Genomic DNA, 13,442 nt, shown 5'->3' on the forward strand with positions numbered 1-13,442 from the left:
AAGTAAGTGCATGTGAATGATGGGGAAAACTCAACATTGCTTCTCTATGTCTCTGTTTGATCTTGTGAAGTTCTGTAAATGTGATTTGGTTTTCTTAGGAGAGGACTGTTGAGGTGTTTACAAGTAAGTTAAGTTTTTCTTTGGGCTGGTTTTGAACCAGTGACCAGTAGATAACAGTTTATAAACAATTACTGTCCACCTATCTACCAAATGAGCTACTGAAGCATATGTGTAATATTGAACATAATGCCAGTCAGTTCTCCCAATCACCACTGCTAGTTTAATTTCACTGAATGATGCTGTCCCTTTTTGCAATAGTGGGAAAGCTTATGTCACAGGTAAATTAATGTGAACTTCAGAGTGCAAGACATTCTTAAGTAAGGAAATTTGTGCATCGACATTGTGGCATTTTGCTGGTACCGGGCACACATCTTTTTATTCTTTGGAATATTCAAAAGCAGTATTTCAGGAGCTTTTATAGGTGTATTTATGCAGTGTGGTACTACACACCATTTGTAACTCATTTTCAGAAACAATGTATCACTGTGAATTAGCTTCATGACAATAGGAACAGCAAGCTGGTCAGTGATGTCACAGGCATCACGTAACTCAAATGGAGCATTTCAGTGCTCTTTCAAATTATTTGCAATTCATTTCCATCTTTTTAAAGATGGTACTGAAATTCAAGAGTGCGAAAAAATCATGTTATGAGCATACAGTGTCATAATTAACCATTTAAGATGATTTTCAGAAAAACAATCGAATATCCTATTGAGATATACTGTTAATTAAAATAGCTTTTTGCACACCACTCAAAGGAAAATGGTCTTGTGTGAACTTGGAGATGAGACTCTTAGTGGTTGCTTATTGATCACATACAGTTTGGTATATTTACTAAATACATCCACTATTACAAATCTTCCAGTTGACAGTGGCCCAAAATGATCAGTTGCTAGTAGATCTCTGACCTTTGACCCCCAGTATTATACATTGTGTGTGTCCCTGACTGTGTGACTGGCTGATCTTAACTCACTGACAGATTTCACAGCTCTCAAGTAGTTTCCATACTCGTCTGACCATGTGATTGAACATAGCATTTTCCCTTATTATTTCAGTGCATTTTTGAGCTGCTTAGTAGTGGTAGCTCAAGTGCAGATGCTGAATTAAATCATTGACGTAGTCCTCTGGAAAACATAACTTCCACTCATCACTGTTTTTGTTTACCCTTCTGAACAAAATTCCTTATGCATTTTGTAATATTTATTCAAATTTTCCCCCCATGAACCATGGACCTTGCCGTTGGTGGGGAGGCTTGCGTGCCTCAGTGATACAGATAGCCGTACCGTAGGTGCAACCACAACGGAGGGGTATCTGCTGAGAGGCCAGACAAACGTGTGGTTCCTGTAGAGGGGCAGCAGCCTTTTCAGTAGTTGCAAGGGCAACAGTCTGGATGATTGACTGATCTGGCCTTGTAACAATAACCAAAACGGCCTTGCTGTGCTGGTACTGCGAACGGCTGAAAGCAAGGGGAAACTACAGCCGTAATTTTTCCCGAGGGCATGCAGCTTTACTGTATGATTACATGATGATGGCGTCCTCTTGGGTAAAATATTCCGGAGGTAAAATAGTCCCCCATTCGGATCTCCGGGCGGGGACTACTCAAGAGGATGTCGTTATCAGGAGAAACAAAACTGGCGTTCTACGGATCGGAGCGTGGAATGTCAGATCCCTTAATCGGGCAGGTAGGTTAGAAAATTTAAAAAGGGAAATGGATAGGTTGAAGTTAGATATAGTGGGAATTAGTGAAGTTCGGTGGCAGGAGGAACAAGACTTCTGGTCAGGTGACTACAGGGTTATAAACACAAAATCAAATAGGGGTAATGCAGGAGTAGGTTTAATAATGAATAGGAAAATAGGAATGCGGGTAAGCTACTACAAACAGCATAGTGAACGCATTATTGTGGCCAAGATAGATACGAAGCCCACGCCGACTACAGTAGTACAAGTTTATATGCCAACTACCTCTGCAGATGACGAAGAAATTGAAGAAATGTATGATGAAATAAAAGAAATTATTCAGATTGTGAAGGGAGACAAAAATTTAATAGTCATGGGTGACTGGAATTCGAGTGTAGGAAAAGGGAGAGAAGGAAACATAGTAGGCGAATATGGATTGGGGGACAGAAATGAAAGAGGAAGCCGCCTGGTCGAATTTTGCACAGAGCACAACATAATCATAACTAACACTTGGTTTAAGAATCATGAAAGAAGGTTGTATACATGGAAGAACCCTGGAGATACTAAAAGGTATCAGATAGATTATATAATGGTAAGACAGAGATTTAGGAACCAGGTTTTAAATTGTAAGACATTTCCAGGGGCAGATGTGGACTCTGACCACAATCTATTGGTTATGACCTGTAGATTAAAACTGAAGAAACTGCAAAAAGGTGGGAATTTAAGGAGATGGGACCTGGATAAACTAAAAGAACCAGAGGTGGTACAGAGATTCAGGGAGAGCATAAGGGAGCAATTGACAGGAATGGGGGAAATAAATACAGTAGAAGAAGAATGGGTAGCTTTGAGGGATGAAGTAGTGAAGGCAGCAGAGGATCAAGTAGGTAAAAAGACGAGGGCTAGTAGAAATCCTTGGGTAACAGAAGAAATATTGAATTTAATTGATGAAAGTAGAAAATATAAAAATGCAGTAAGTGAAACAGGCAAAAAGGAATACAAACGTCTCAAAAATGAGATCGACAGGAAGTGCAAAATGGCTAAGCAGGGATGGCTAGAGGACAAATGTAAGGATGTAGAGGCCTATCTCACTGGGGGTAAGATAGATACCGCCTACAGGAAAATTAAAGAGACCTTTGGAGATAAGAGAACGACTTGTATGAATATCAAGAGCTCAGATGGAAACCCAGTTCTAAGCAAAGAAGGGAAAGCAGAAAGGTGGAAGGAGTATATAGAGGGTCTATACAAGAGCGATGTACTTGAGGACAATATTATGGAAATGGAAGAGGATGTAGATGAAGATGAAATGGGAGATATGATACTGCGTGAAGAGTTTGACAGAGCACTGAAAGACCTGAGTCGAAACAAGGCCCCCGGAGTAGACAATATTCCATTGGAACTACTGACGGCCGTGGGAGAGCCAGTCCTGACAAAACTCTACCATCTGGTGAGCAAGATGTATGAAACAGGCGAAATACCCTCAGACTTCAAGAAGAATATAATAATTCCAATCCCAAAGAAAGCAGGTGTTGACAGATGTGAAAATTACCGAACTATCAGCTTAATAAGTCACAGCTGCAAAATACTAACACGAATTCTTTACAGACGAATGGAAAAACTAGTAGAAGCCAACCTCTGGGAAGATCAGTTTGGATTCCGTAGAAACACTGGAACACGTGAGGCAATACTGACCTTACGACTTATCTTAGAAGAAAGATTAAGGAAAGGCAAACCTACGTTTCTAGCCTTTGTAGACTTAGAGAAAGCTTTTGACAATGTTGACTGGAATACTCTCTTTCAAATTCTAAAGGTGGCAGGGATAAAATACAGGGAGCGAAAGGCTATTTACAATTTGTACAGAAACCAGATGGCAGTTATAAGAGTAGAGGGGCACGAAAGGGAAGTAGTGGTTGGGAAGGGAGTGAGACAGGATTCTAGCCTCTCCCCGATGTTATTCAATCTGTATATTGAGCAAGCTGTAAAGGAAGCATAAGAAAAATTCGGAGTAGGTATTAAAATCGAAGGAGAAGAAATTAAAACTTTGAGGTTCGCCGATGACATTGTAATTCTGTCAGAGACAGCAAAGGACTTGGAAGAGCAGTTGAATGGAATGGACAGTGTCTTGAAAGGAGGATATAAGATGAACATCAACAAAAGCAAAACAAGGATAATGGAATGTAGTCCGATTAAGTCGGGTGATGCTGAGGGAATTAGATTAGGAAATGAGGCACTTAAAGTAGTAAAGGAGTTTTGCTATTTGGGGAGCAAAATAACTGATGATGGTCGTAGTAGAGAGGATATAAAATGTAGGCTGGCAATGGCAAGGAAAGCGTTTCTGAAGAAGAGAAATTTGTTAACATCCAGTATTGATTTAAGTGTCAGGAAGTCATTTCTGAAAGTATTCGTATGGAGTGTAGCCATGTATGGAAGTGAAACATGGACGATAACTAGTTTGGACAAGAAGAGAATAGAAGCTTTCGAAATGTGGTGCTACAGAAGAATGCTGAAGATAAGGTGGGTAGATCATGTAACTAATGAGGAGGTATTGAATAGGATTGGGGAGAAGAGAAGTTTGTGGCACAACTTGACCAGAAGAAGGGATCGGTTGGTAGGACATGTTCTGAGGCATCAAGGGATCACCAATTTAGTATTGGAGGGCAGCGTGGAGGGTAAAAATCGTAGAGGGAGACCAAGAGATGATTACACTAAGCAGATTCAGAAGGATGTGGGTTGCAGTAGGTACTGGGAGATGAAAAGGCTTGCACAGGATAGAGTAGCATGGAGGGCTGCATCAAACGAGTCTCAGGACTGAAGACCACAGCAACAACATTCAAATTTTCCTCTCCTCTAATTCCCTGATGTGTCTCTGTCTGTTTTCACTGTTAATCTTGAGAAATCATAAGTCACAACATTCTAAGTTCCCTTTGTGTGTTGGCTGCTGTAATTAAATTCCTGTAGGGACACAGCCCATCTCATTAGTCTGCAGTTCACCAATTTACATTTGTGTATATAGCTTAGTGCTTTATGGTCAATGAAAACAATCACTTCATGACCCAGTAGATAGTTTTTGAACTTGGTGACTGCCCCCAAAACTCCTAGCAAATTCCCTTTCAGTGACGCCATAGCTCTGCTCGAATTTGTGAAATTTCCTCAATGCAAAAACTATAACAACAACAACAACAACAACAACAACAACAACAACAACGTAGTCACTGATGTCGGTTCGGTATGCAAACAGTAAGGCAAGGTTGGATCTGGGTGATATAGTAATCCACTGTTATTCACACTATCCTTTATTTCCTGAAAATGTTTGACACAATACTGTTTCGACATCCAAGTTGCATGTTTCTTTCGGTAGAAGTTACACATTCATAAAAAGGAATTCAATTGCTTCTTGTTATTAGGGATAGGGCACTTAGCTATATCCTCTATCCTGTCTTTCTTTGGCATCCTTGCAGGGTGTGTGATAATATGTCCCAAAAATGCTATCTCTTTCCTCGCAAACTTATGCTTGCCTAGTTTTAACTTCATGTCACCCTTTCTAAGAGCACTTGCCCTTCCTTGGTAAATGGCAGTGTCTTTCCCAGTCAACAGGTGCCATCAATATATCATCAACATAGACTGTTAGCTTGCTGGTAAGTTCCATACATAAAACATAACCTAACACTTTTATAAAAATTGCAACAGAAATGTTCAGGCCAAATGAAACTACTTTAAATTGGTAGCATCTGCTCCCATACAAGAAAGGAGTATACTACCATCTCTTCTTGGCTTGGAGAATTTTCCAGAAACAGGATGTCAGATCAGCACTTGATGTTATTTCAGCATGGTGAAATTGATAGAGCAGAACATCCATATTTTCTGGATGGCCAGTTTCCCTACAAATTGTGATATTCAGCTTTCTTGAATCCAACATGAGTATAACCGATTTATCCCTCTTCTTAACAACAACTATTGGATTGTTGTATTGACTACTGCTTCTCTCTATTATTCCTATTTGCAGCATTCTTTCCAGTTCAGTTTCAGCTGCCTTCCTTATTGCAGTAGCTATATGGTGTTGTCTCCTTATGAATGGTTCAAGTGGCTTATTATTTATAAGAAATTCAAAGTGTTTCACCCTTCCTGGCACATAAGAAAAGACATCATTATATTCACACAGCAGATCATGTAGCTCCTCCCTTTGTCTCTCAGTTACCCTTCTGTAGTATCAATTTTGTGTTAAATTTCTGACATTGTCTTCTTGAAATCTCTATAGCTTTCCACCACTGTTCACTATTTTCTTGTTATCTTTTTAGTCACTAAAAGTGATGCTATCATCATTTTCCCAGTCAATGCCTTGTTACAGTATGTGACTAAACTAGCCCCAATTTCTTCTCTTTTTGATTGCTTTCTTTTGCAATCTTGCACAGCTCCTGCATCATTCATCCAATTCATTTTAATAATAAAATTCATACAGAGCTCAGGTATAATCATACAGTTGTGACAAAACTCTGTATCATGTATCTTAAAACGCAGCCTGTGTCCTAACATGATTTTTTACCTGTTAGTTACACCTCTAATCCATATTCCAATGGCTGGTAATTCCACAACTTGTGTGATAGATTTCAGATTTTCATAAAACATTTCAGAGATTCCACTAATCTCACTTCTTGAATCCAGAAGTGCTTCAGTCTGAGCCACCCCCTCCCCTACACTTAGTTTAATTTTTAATTGTAATTTTACCACGCTATTACTTGCAAAAGAAACATCCTGCAGATCTTTCTCAATGCTTTCAAATTCATGTATAACACCTTCCACAATTGTAATACTGAAATTTCCCTCTGTATGTTTCATTGCCGTATTGCTACTTCCAGCAACAACATTAAATTTTAATTCAGTGCACTTCCCATCCATGATTACATCTTTACTGCTTGTATCCACTGCTGTACTGACATACTGAAAAACATTGCTGTCTAGCAGATCAGTTTCATCAAAAGGTTCCTCAGTAGTTGCCAATAGTTCCATATTTCGTTTTCCACACAATGAATTTTTTCTCTGCTGTGCTTTAGTATCTCTGGCTGTCAATTCTGTTCTCGTGGTTCTAAACTGCTGGCTACATTTATAAATTCCACACTAATTTCATCCAGCCCTGACTTTGGTACCCAGAAAAAGGAATTTTACAATTTTCACTCATATCCTTGCTGACAGCTATCTCTAAAGCACTATTTGCATTAGGTACATCTGCTAGTGTCCCCTTTCCACTATAAACTTTATCTTCAGTGCATGAAGAAAGTTATACCAATAACAGTAAAAAAATCCAGGATGGAATGATGATGACATTGTGAAAAGAACAGATTGCTACTCACCATATAGTGGAGATGCTGAGTCACAGACAGGCACAACAAAGACTGCTAAACAAGTTAAGCTCTCGGCCAAAATGCCTTCTTCTGAGTTGGACAACACACACACACACACACACACACACACACACACACACACACACACACACACACACAGAAAGGGGGGGGGGGGGGGAGAGAGAGAGAGAGAGAGAGAGAGAGAGAGAGAGAGAGAGAGAGAGAGAGAGAGAGAGAGAACCACTGTGTCTGGCTGCCGAGGACAGACTGGGTCTTTTGGCCAAAAGCTTAACTTATTTACCAGCATTTTTGTTGTATATGTGTGTGACTCAGCATCTCCACTATGTGTTGAATAGTGATCCATCTTTTTTACAATATTGTCGTTACACCACTAACATCTATATTACACTCAGTTTCACTGTATCATTTATTTCAACCTCTATATTAGCATCAACATCAGTGTCACCTTTGGTGACAGACTGTGTGCTTTCTCTGGCACCTTTCTGGAGCTATATTCAAAGAATGACAATTCGTCTCGTAGATCAGAACAATCTCTTACATTCCTTTCATTGAGAATTTGTTTTCTTGCCTGCTTCCTTGTAAAAATAAACTTCCATTGTTAAATGCTACCTGAGCACCTTCTTCTTTTCTGTGTGCACTGTCCCACAATAGGATACTTTAATTTCGATGTTCCATCATAGCAACGTTTGCCTCTATGTTTTCAATTTTCTTTGATATCACAGTACTGACAATCAACTTTTAATTTACTCACTTTACTATCTAATTCACTAACGTTGTTCATTATACCAGCAAAACTCCTTTCCAATTCCCCTTTCATCCTTTCATTCACTTTGGAATTTTCAGCTGTGGATTCTTCATCCAGCTTAACAATTTCCTCCCTTGTTTCAGCATTTAAGTTGACAAATTCCTGTTCATTTCTATTTCTAATCTTAGTTTGCCTTCCATTTCTCACAACCCCTTATTTAATCAGTCCTCCACAGACTCAATCTCGCTTTTTATTTCACTCCTGCTACTCTTAACTTTTTTAAATTGTTCATTCCTTTGGTTCCCTTGGGTTTTTAATTGCACATCTTGAACTTGCATACTATTTTGAACATCATGTACACTTTGCTGCTATTGACAAGAGAGCGTAAAATTTGTTTAAACGCGCTGCCACAGTCCTCGCGGTTCCTGCTGCTTTGTCTGCTGCTGATCTTCTGTTGAAGTGCCAAATCATTATTAAAGCCCTTTTCCCTGCTTCTTGCCACAGCCGACAGTGCCTTCGGGTCATCTGCTGTGATTCAGACATCCCGGATGATACCCCATTTTGTAAGGCTAATTGGCCCTGGTCACTATGGAAATCTTGGCAGAGTTGTAGTTTACTTGCTAGCGCTCTAGGAGATGATACTATTGCTCAATTCTTTGCCAGTCTTAACATTATAGTATGAGTTGTTTAATATATGCAGTTGGTTGGGCCAAATAAAAATCACAGTTTATAGACAAGCATTGCTTTATTCCATTTCGAGTTCAAGTTCACACTCCAGCTCTGTCCCAAAGGAGAAGACTCCGATGACATGTGTCTGGGCCCCTCAACACTTGCGCTGCTTCCACCACATTTCCAACATGCAAAGTAGTGTCTCCAAAATAACAATAATTTTCACACATTCTGGCATTCTAAGATTATTTTTAAATACTAAATTTTGCTGTTCTTAATGAAATATAATTGTTCTGTTTTACTCCTGTGGAAAATTCCTCAAGACATGTGGCACATGGATACAGTTAAACTTATATTTCCACGTAGTGCTTGAGTACCGTATCTAACAGTACAGATTTCCATCGAAAACAACTGACATGTGCAAGTAATATCTCAGAGTTGTTTTCAGAGTCTCTATAATATCGCCTCCCACTAGCCACTGATGTTATTGTAACAATGTAATGCTGTCATGATTACAAGGCTGCATTACATTATTGCAGTAACAATTGTTACTAATAGGATCTGTTAACTGTAGGTACTGTGCAAAAAGCTCATAAAGTAAAGATATGAAACAGTTTTGGTGTCTTCTATAACTGAAAAACAGCCTTAGAGCCAGTGAAAGGTATCTTGAAAATTGACCTTAGAATGTTTCTTGCATTTTTATTCTACAGTGTAGCTTATCAGGAAAACAACATAATTGTTTAGTTATCTCAGTCAGTATATTTTTGGTGGTCCACATTTAACCATAACATTAATGCTATGGTATTGGACCATCTAATTGACGTCATACTAAAAGATGAAAGTCACTACCAAAAATTTCCATTGATGTACATGAATGACTAACATTGCCAATTTTGTTCTTTAATGGTTTACTCTTACCTGCACCCTCAGTATTTCCGCTAATGATTGCTGCCTCTTCCAGTATTAATGATTTGTCACCATTCCCTTCTTGCTGAATATGAATAGTAGTGCTGTTGCACATATTTTTGTTGTTTCACCATTTCTGTTTTTCGCACAGCCTTTGTACTTTCCTCTTTTTCTGGCTTCTGATTTTGGAATGTTCCTGTTACAGATATTGTCAACCTGATTTCATTACAGTCTCGTAGTTGACAGAGGGATATTCTTCGCTGATTTGTATTTGTTCATTTATTCCTCCAAGTATCATTTGATAATGATATAGGGTTTATCATCATACTAATATGAAAATACATAGCTCAAACATAGAGACACGCAGAATATATGATGTTTTAATGAGGATAGGACAGGTGGTCAGCTGTGGCCTTGCCAAAGGAACCATCCTGGCATTTGCCTGCAATGTTTGAGGAAAACCTAAATCAGGATGGCCAGACACAGCAATCTCCATCTTCCTGAGTATGAGCCCAGAGTCTTATGAACTGCATTGCCTCATTTGGGTAGTTAATGATGATGATGATGTGTCTCAGGAAAAAAGTGAGCTATTGCTGTTCTGTTTCTCCACTGTAGCTCTGAGTGTGCCTGTTATTTTCAGCTGAGACAAATGTCACACTTTTCAAGATACTAGAAGCATAGTTGGAATCCAGATTTCGATTTAGATTTTCTGTGTGTCCCTAAATAATTTAAGTCAAATTCTTGAATGTTACTTGTGATAGTAACAGTGTTGATTCCTTCCACTGTCCTAAAGTAGTTTCTCTTATGACCTTTTTTTTGTTGATGAGCTGTTAAATTCTTATCTCCCTGCCTTTCTGTTGTTCTTCTCATTAGCTCCCTATGGATTGATCACTAAAAACTTCCACATAAGAAAGGAAAAAATTCAGAGATTACCTCTTTTGTCTCAGAAGATATTTAGAAATGTATCATAGTTAGACGAAAATGAGAATGAATAAAAGCAAGAAAGCTAGAAGAGATTAGACCACTACAACTGTCACCACCTACTGATCAGTTATAAATTCTTCTTAATAGTGAGATACAAGACTTGTCTCTGTATCTACCACATTTCTTATTTTGGTATACTCTGTTATGTTGCTGGAAGTTAAGATTTTTTGCGATACATGCATTGACACATTTGAAATAATCATCATAGTTTAATACATGTATGGCTTATTTGTCTTTAGTTTTCTATCTTTCTGAATAGTGTGTGCTGACTGCAATAATGTGCATTAGAAAGTACTGTGTACAAAAAACAACAAATAGAGATTGGTACTTTAACTCAAATTTTAGTGATGTAAAGTAAAAACTTTCCTAATATACATTCTATTTTCTGTGAGAAGGTAACTGTATATAACATTAATGGTTTTGGTACATAGTGTCACGCAGCATTGTTTTCACAGGAAATGGTGCTGTTTCTTCATATACATCAGGTCCACCAAAGGCTACTGAGCGTAATGAAAATCTGACGGGAAACATTCAATATTCTTCCACATCATATAGTGCTAACATTCCAGGAAGCTGTGTGTCAACAGCAGTGAAGGTATGAGTTTGAACATGATGATGTAGTATGAAATACTGAGAATTAACAGCCGTAGAATTGCTTTTATTAATGTTTGGTCTTCCTCAGGATGATGGTATGCCAAATTCTATATAAGATCAAAAGTTTTGGAATCTTCATGTTCTGACAGTTAGATTTTTTGTTATGCTTATGCATTGATACATGACTCTGCTGAAAACATGTTTGTGATCTTTTTCCAAAAAGCCTGACAGTATCTACATCTTTTGTGGCGTAAAATTCCAGGTATTAACTTGTAACACATGAGGAGTTTAAATTTATAATTGACATAAGCTTCTGAAAAACATAAATTTTTATGTGCGGTCATAAATGCAAAGTTTCAGAAGCAGAATTAGTTTTTCTAGATATTTGAAGGAGAAAGGAGTGGGTATGTTGATGAAGGTAATTGACACAAGGAAGACTTGAATCATTCATAACTCAGCCTGATATTTGTGAAATGGTCAAATATGTAAAAGAAAACAGACACATTCTTCAATGGCTGCCAAGGTCTTGGTGAATAGGTCTGGTGGTCATCTGAACTGGACGAGAGGAGAAAAGTGAAGAAAGGAAGAATAAATTTCTGTTTGATTTCTGGATGTTTTTCTTCTATACATAGGCTACCACATAGGAAAACTACCATACCATGAGGAAATTATCTGAAAAAGATGAAGTTATATATGACAAATGTTGATGAGAATCTTCATGTTGATCAGAGGTCCTCAAATGTTTTTGTTCCATAGATCACATGCCAATATTTTTGTTTTTTGTGTTGACACTCTGCCTTTCATACATTTCATTTTTACAAATTGATCAACTTCAAATGAGTGTTTGGCAGCTGTTACAGTGATGCTCACTTTGATAGGTTTAACTGGAGAAGTGTAAAGTTTCTTCAACACCACTATATAGATTAATAATCCACTGTGATATGTGCATAGTCAAAATATCCTCAAACCTAGTTTCACAATCTGTGTAAAGGACATCAAATGTTGGAAGTAGTTTGAAACTTCATCATCCTGTCAGTTGGTGATAAATTGGGAAATCGGGAAAATTTACGCCTTCCCATGTTTTCCTTTATTAGTTTCATTCTGGCAAGAAAAGCTGAAATGATGGACTATGTTTTCATCAGATTTAGAGTGTCACATTTAATTTCAAGATTAATTAAATTTAACAAACAAATCTGTTAAATAAGCAGTGTCTGGTTTCTGCTTGATTAAATTTTCTTTTGAACTTAGATCTTTAACATGAAATAACTCTAAAACTGTCTCAAAAATTTTGAGAAAAAACTTGTCAAACATAGACATCTGACAGCCAATGTACTTCAGTATGAAGGAGTAATTGATCACAGTTCTCGTCATTTTCTTCATGTAACTGTGCAAATAACATAGAGTTCAGTGTGTTGCTTCAAGTTTTGTTCACTCTGTTAATGAAAAATTGAAGAGATTGGTGAAACCTAGCACTCAGATTTTTTAGCAACTAAATGTTGCTGATGGATGATGCAATGTACTGTAAACACCTCAGGCATATATTATATTAAATGGCATATAAATCCACGGTAGCACTCAAACATGGCAGGTGCTGCATTCGCTGCTGCTGTTGCTGCTGATATTATGTTTAATATAGGGATCACTTTTCCCTTGAAATAATCTTTCTGAACATTAAATATTGATTCACCTTTAGTGTCTGTTGTCACAGTTCTCGTGAAGAGCAGTTCTTCGTGGATTTCTTGGCTCATGACAAAACGAACATATGCCAGTAATAACGCTTCATTACCGGGTAAAGTTGACTCGTCCATTTGTATGGAGAAATGCGTCACTTGCAGATAACTACAAAACATGCTTTCAGTACCACAACTCTGTTCATCAATACGTCTTTGAACTGTGTTGTTGCTCAAAGGAATTCTTTTGGGTACATTATAAGCACATTTGTGTTGAACAGGTTTTTAAAACCTCTTAAATGGCTGGCAAAATTAATTGTATGTGGTTTTCTGGATTTTTGCTATAAGTAACAGGATATTTGAAGATGCCCGCAAACCATTGTAATCTCTTTTTGAATTTGAAGCAAACATGCTTTTCAAGTTTTTCCTTAAGCATTTGAAAGTAGTTTGAATCTCTGTCTGTTTTATGAGGGTGACACCCTCTCGAATGATCCTCCAGCTTGGATGGTTTCATAGTGTCATTGCTTAACACTTTGTTACATAAAAGGCACATACATAATTGTTTGTTGGACAATGGTGGAATAATGAATCCCATCTTCAAATAATCGACAATGTACTTCCTACATTTCATTTTAGGTTTGGCCATGTTTAGTATCACTTTTCTGTAGACAAAAATTAAACTATTTAGGCAAATATGATAAGACATATGAATCAGAATTAACCCTATCAACCTCAGTTCATGGTCAGAAAATCTCTATGCAATCAAAGGAACTACAAAAACAA

At 37.8% G+C, this 13,442-nt stretch overlaps 1 protein-coding gene across 1 annotated transcript in view; it reads left to right on the plus strand.

Moving 5' to 3' along the window:
* Nucleotides 1-13,442, plus strand: part of LOC126471313 (paired amphipathic helix protein Sin3b-like) — a 299,139-nt gene that overhangs the window by 66,039 nt on the left and 219,658 nt on the right. The window contains exon 3 of the mRNA XM_050099434.1: nt 10,851-10,990. Within this exon, the coding sequence (XP_049955391.1) occupies nt 10,851-10,990 (140 nt within the window). The remainder of the gene's footprint in view (nt 1-10,850; nt 10,991-13,442) is intronic.

This window comes from Schistocerca serialis, chromosome 3, assembly GCF_023864345.2.
Source record: "Schistocerca serialis cubense isolate TAMUIC-IGC-003099 chromosome 3, iqSchSeri2.2, whole genome shotgun sequence".
In the NCBI taxonomy this organism is placed as follows: Eukaryota; Metazoa; Arthropoda; class Insecta; order Orthoptera; family Acrididae; genus Schistocerca; species Schistocerca serialis.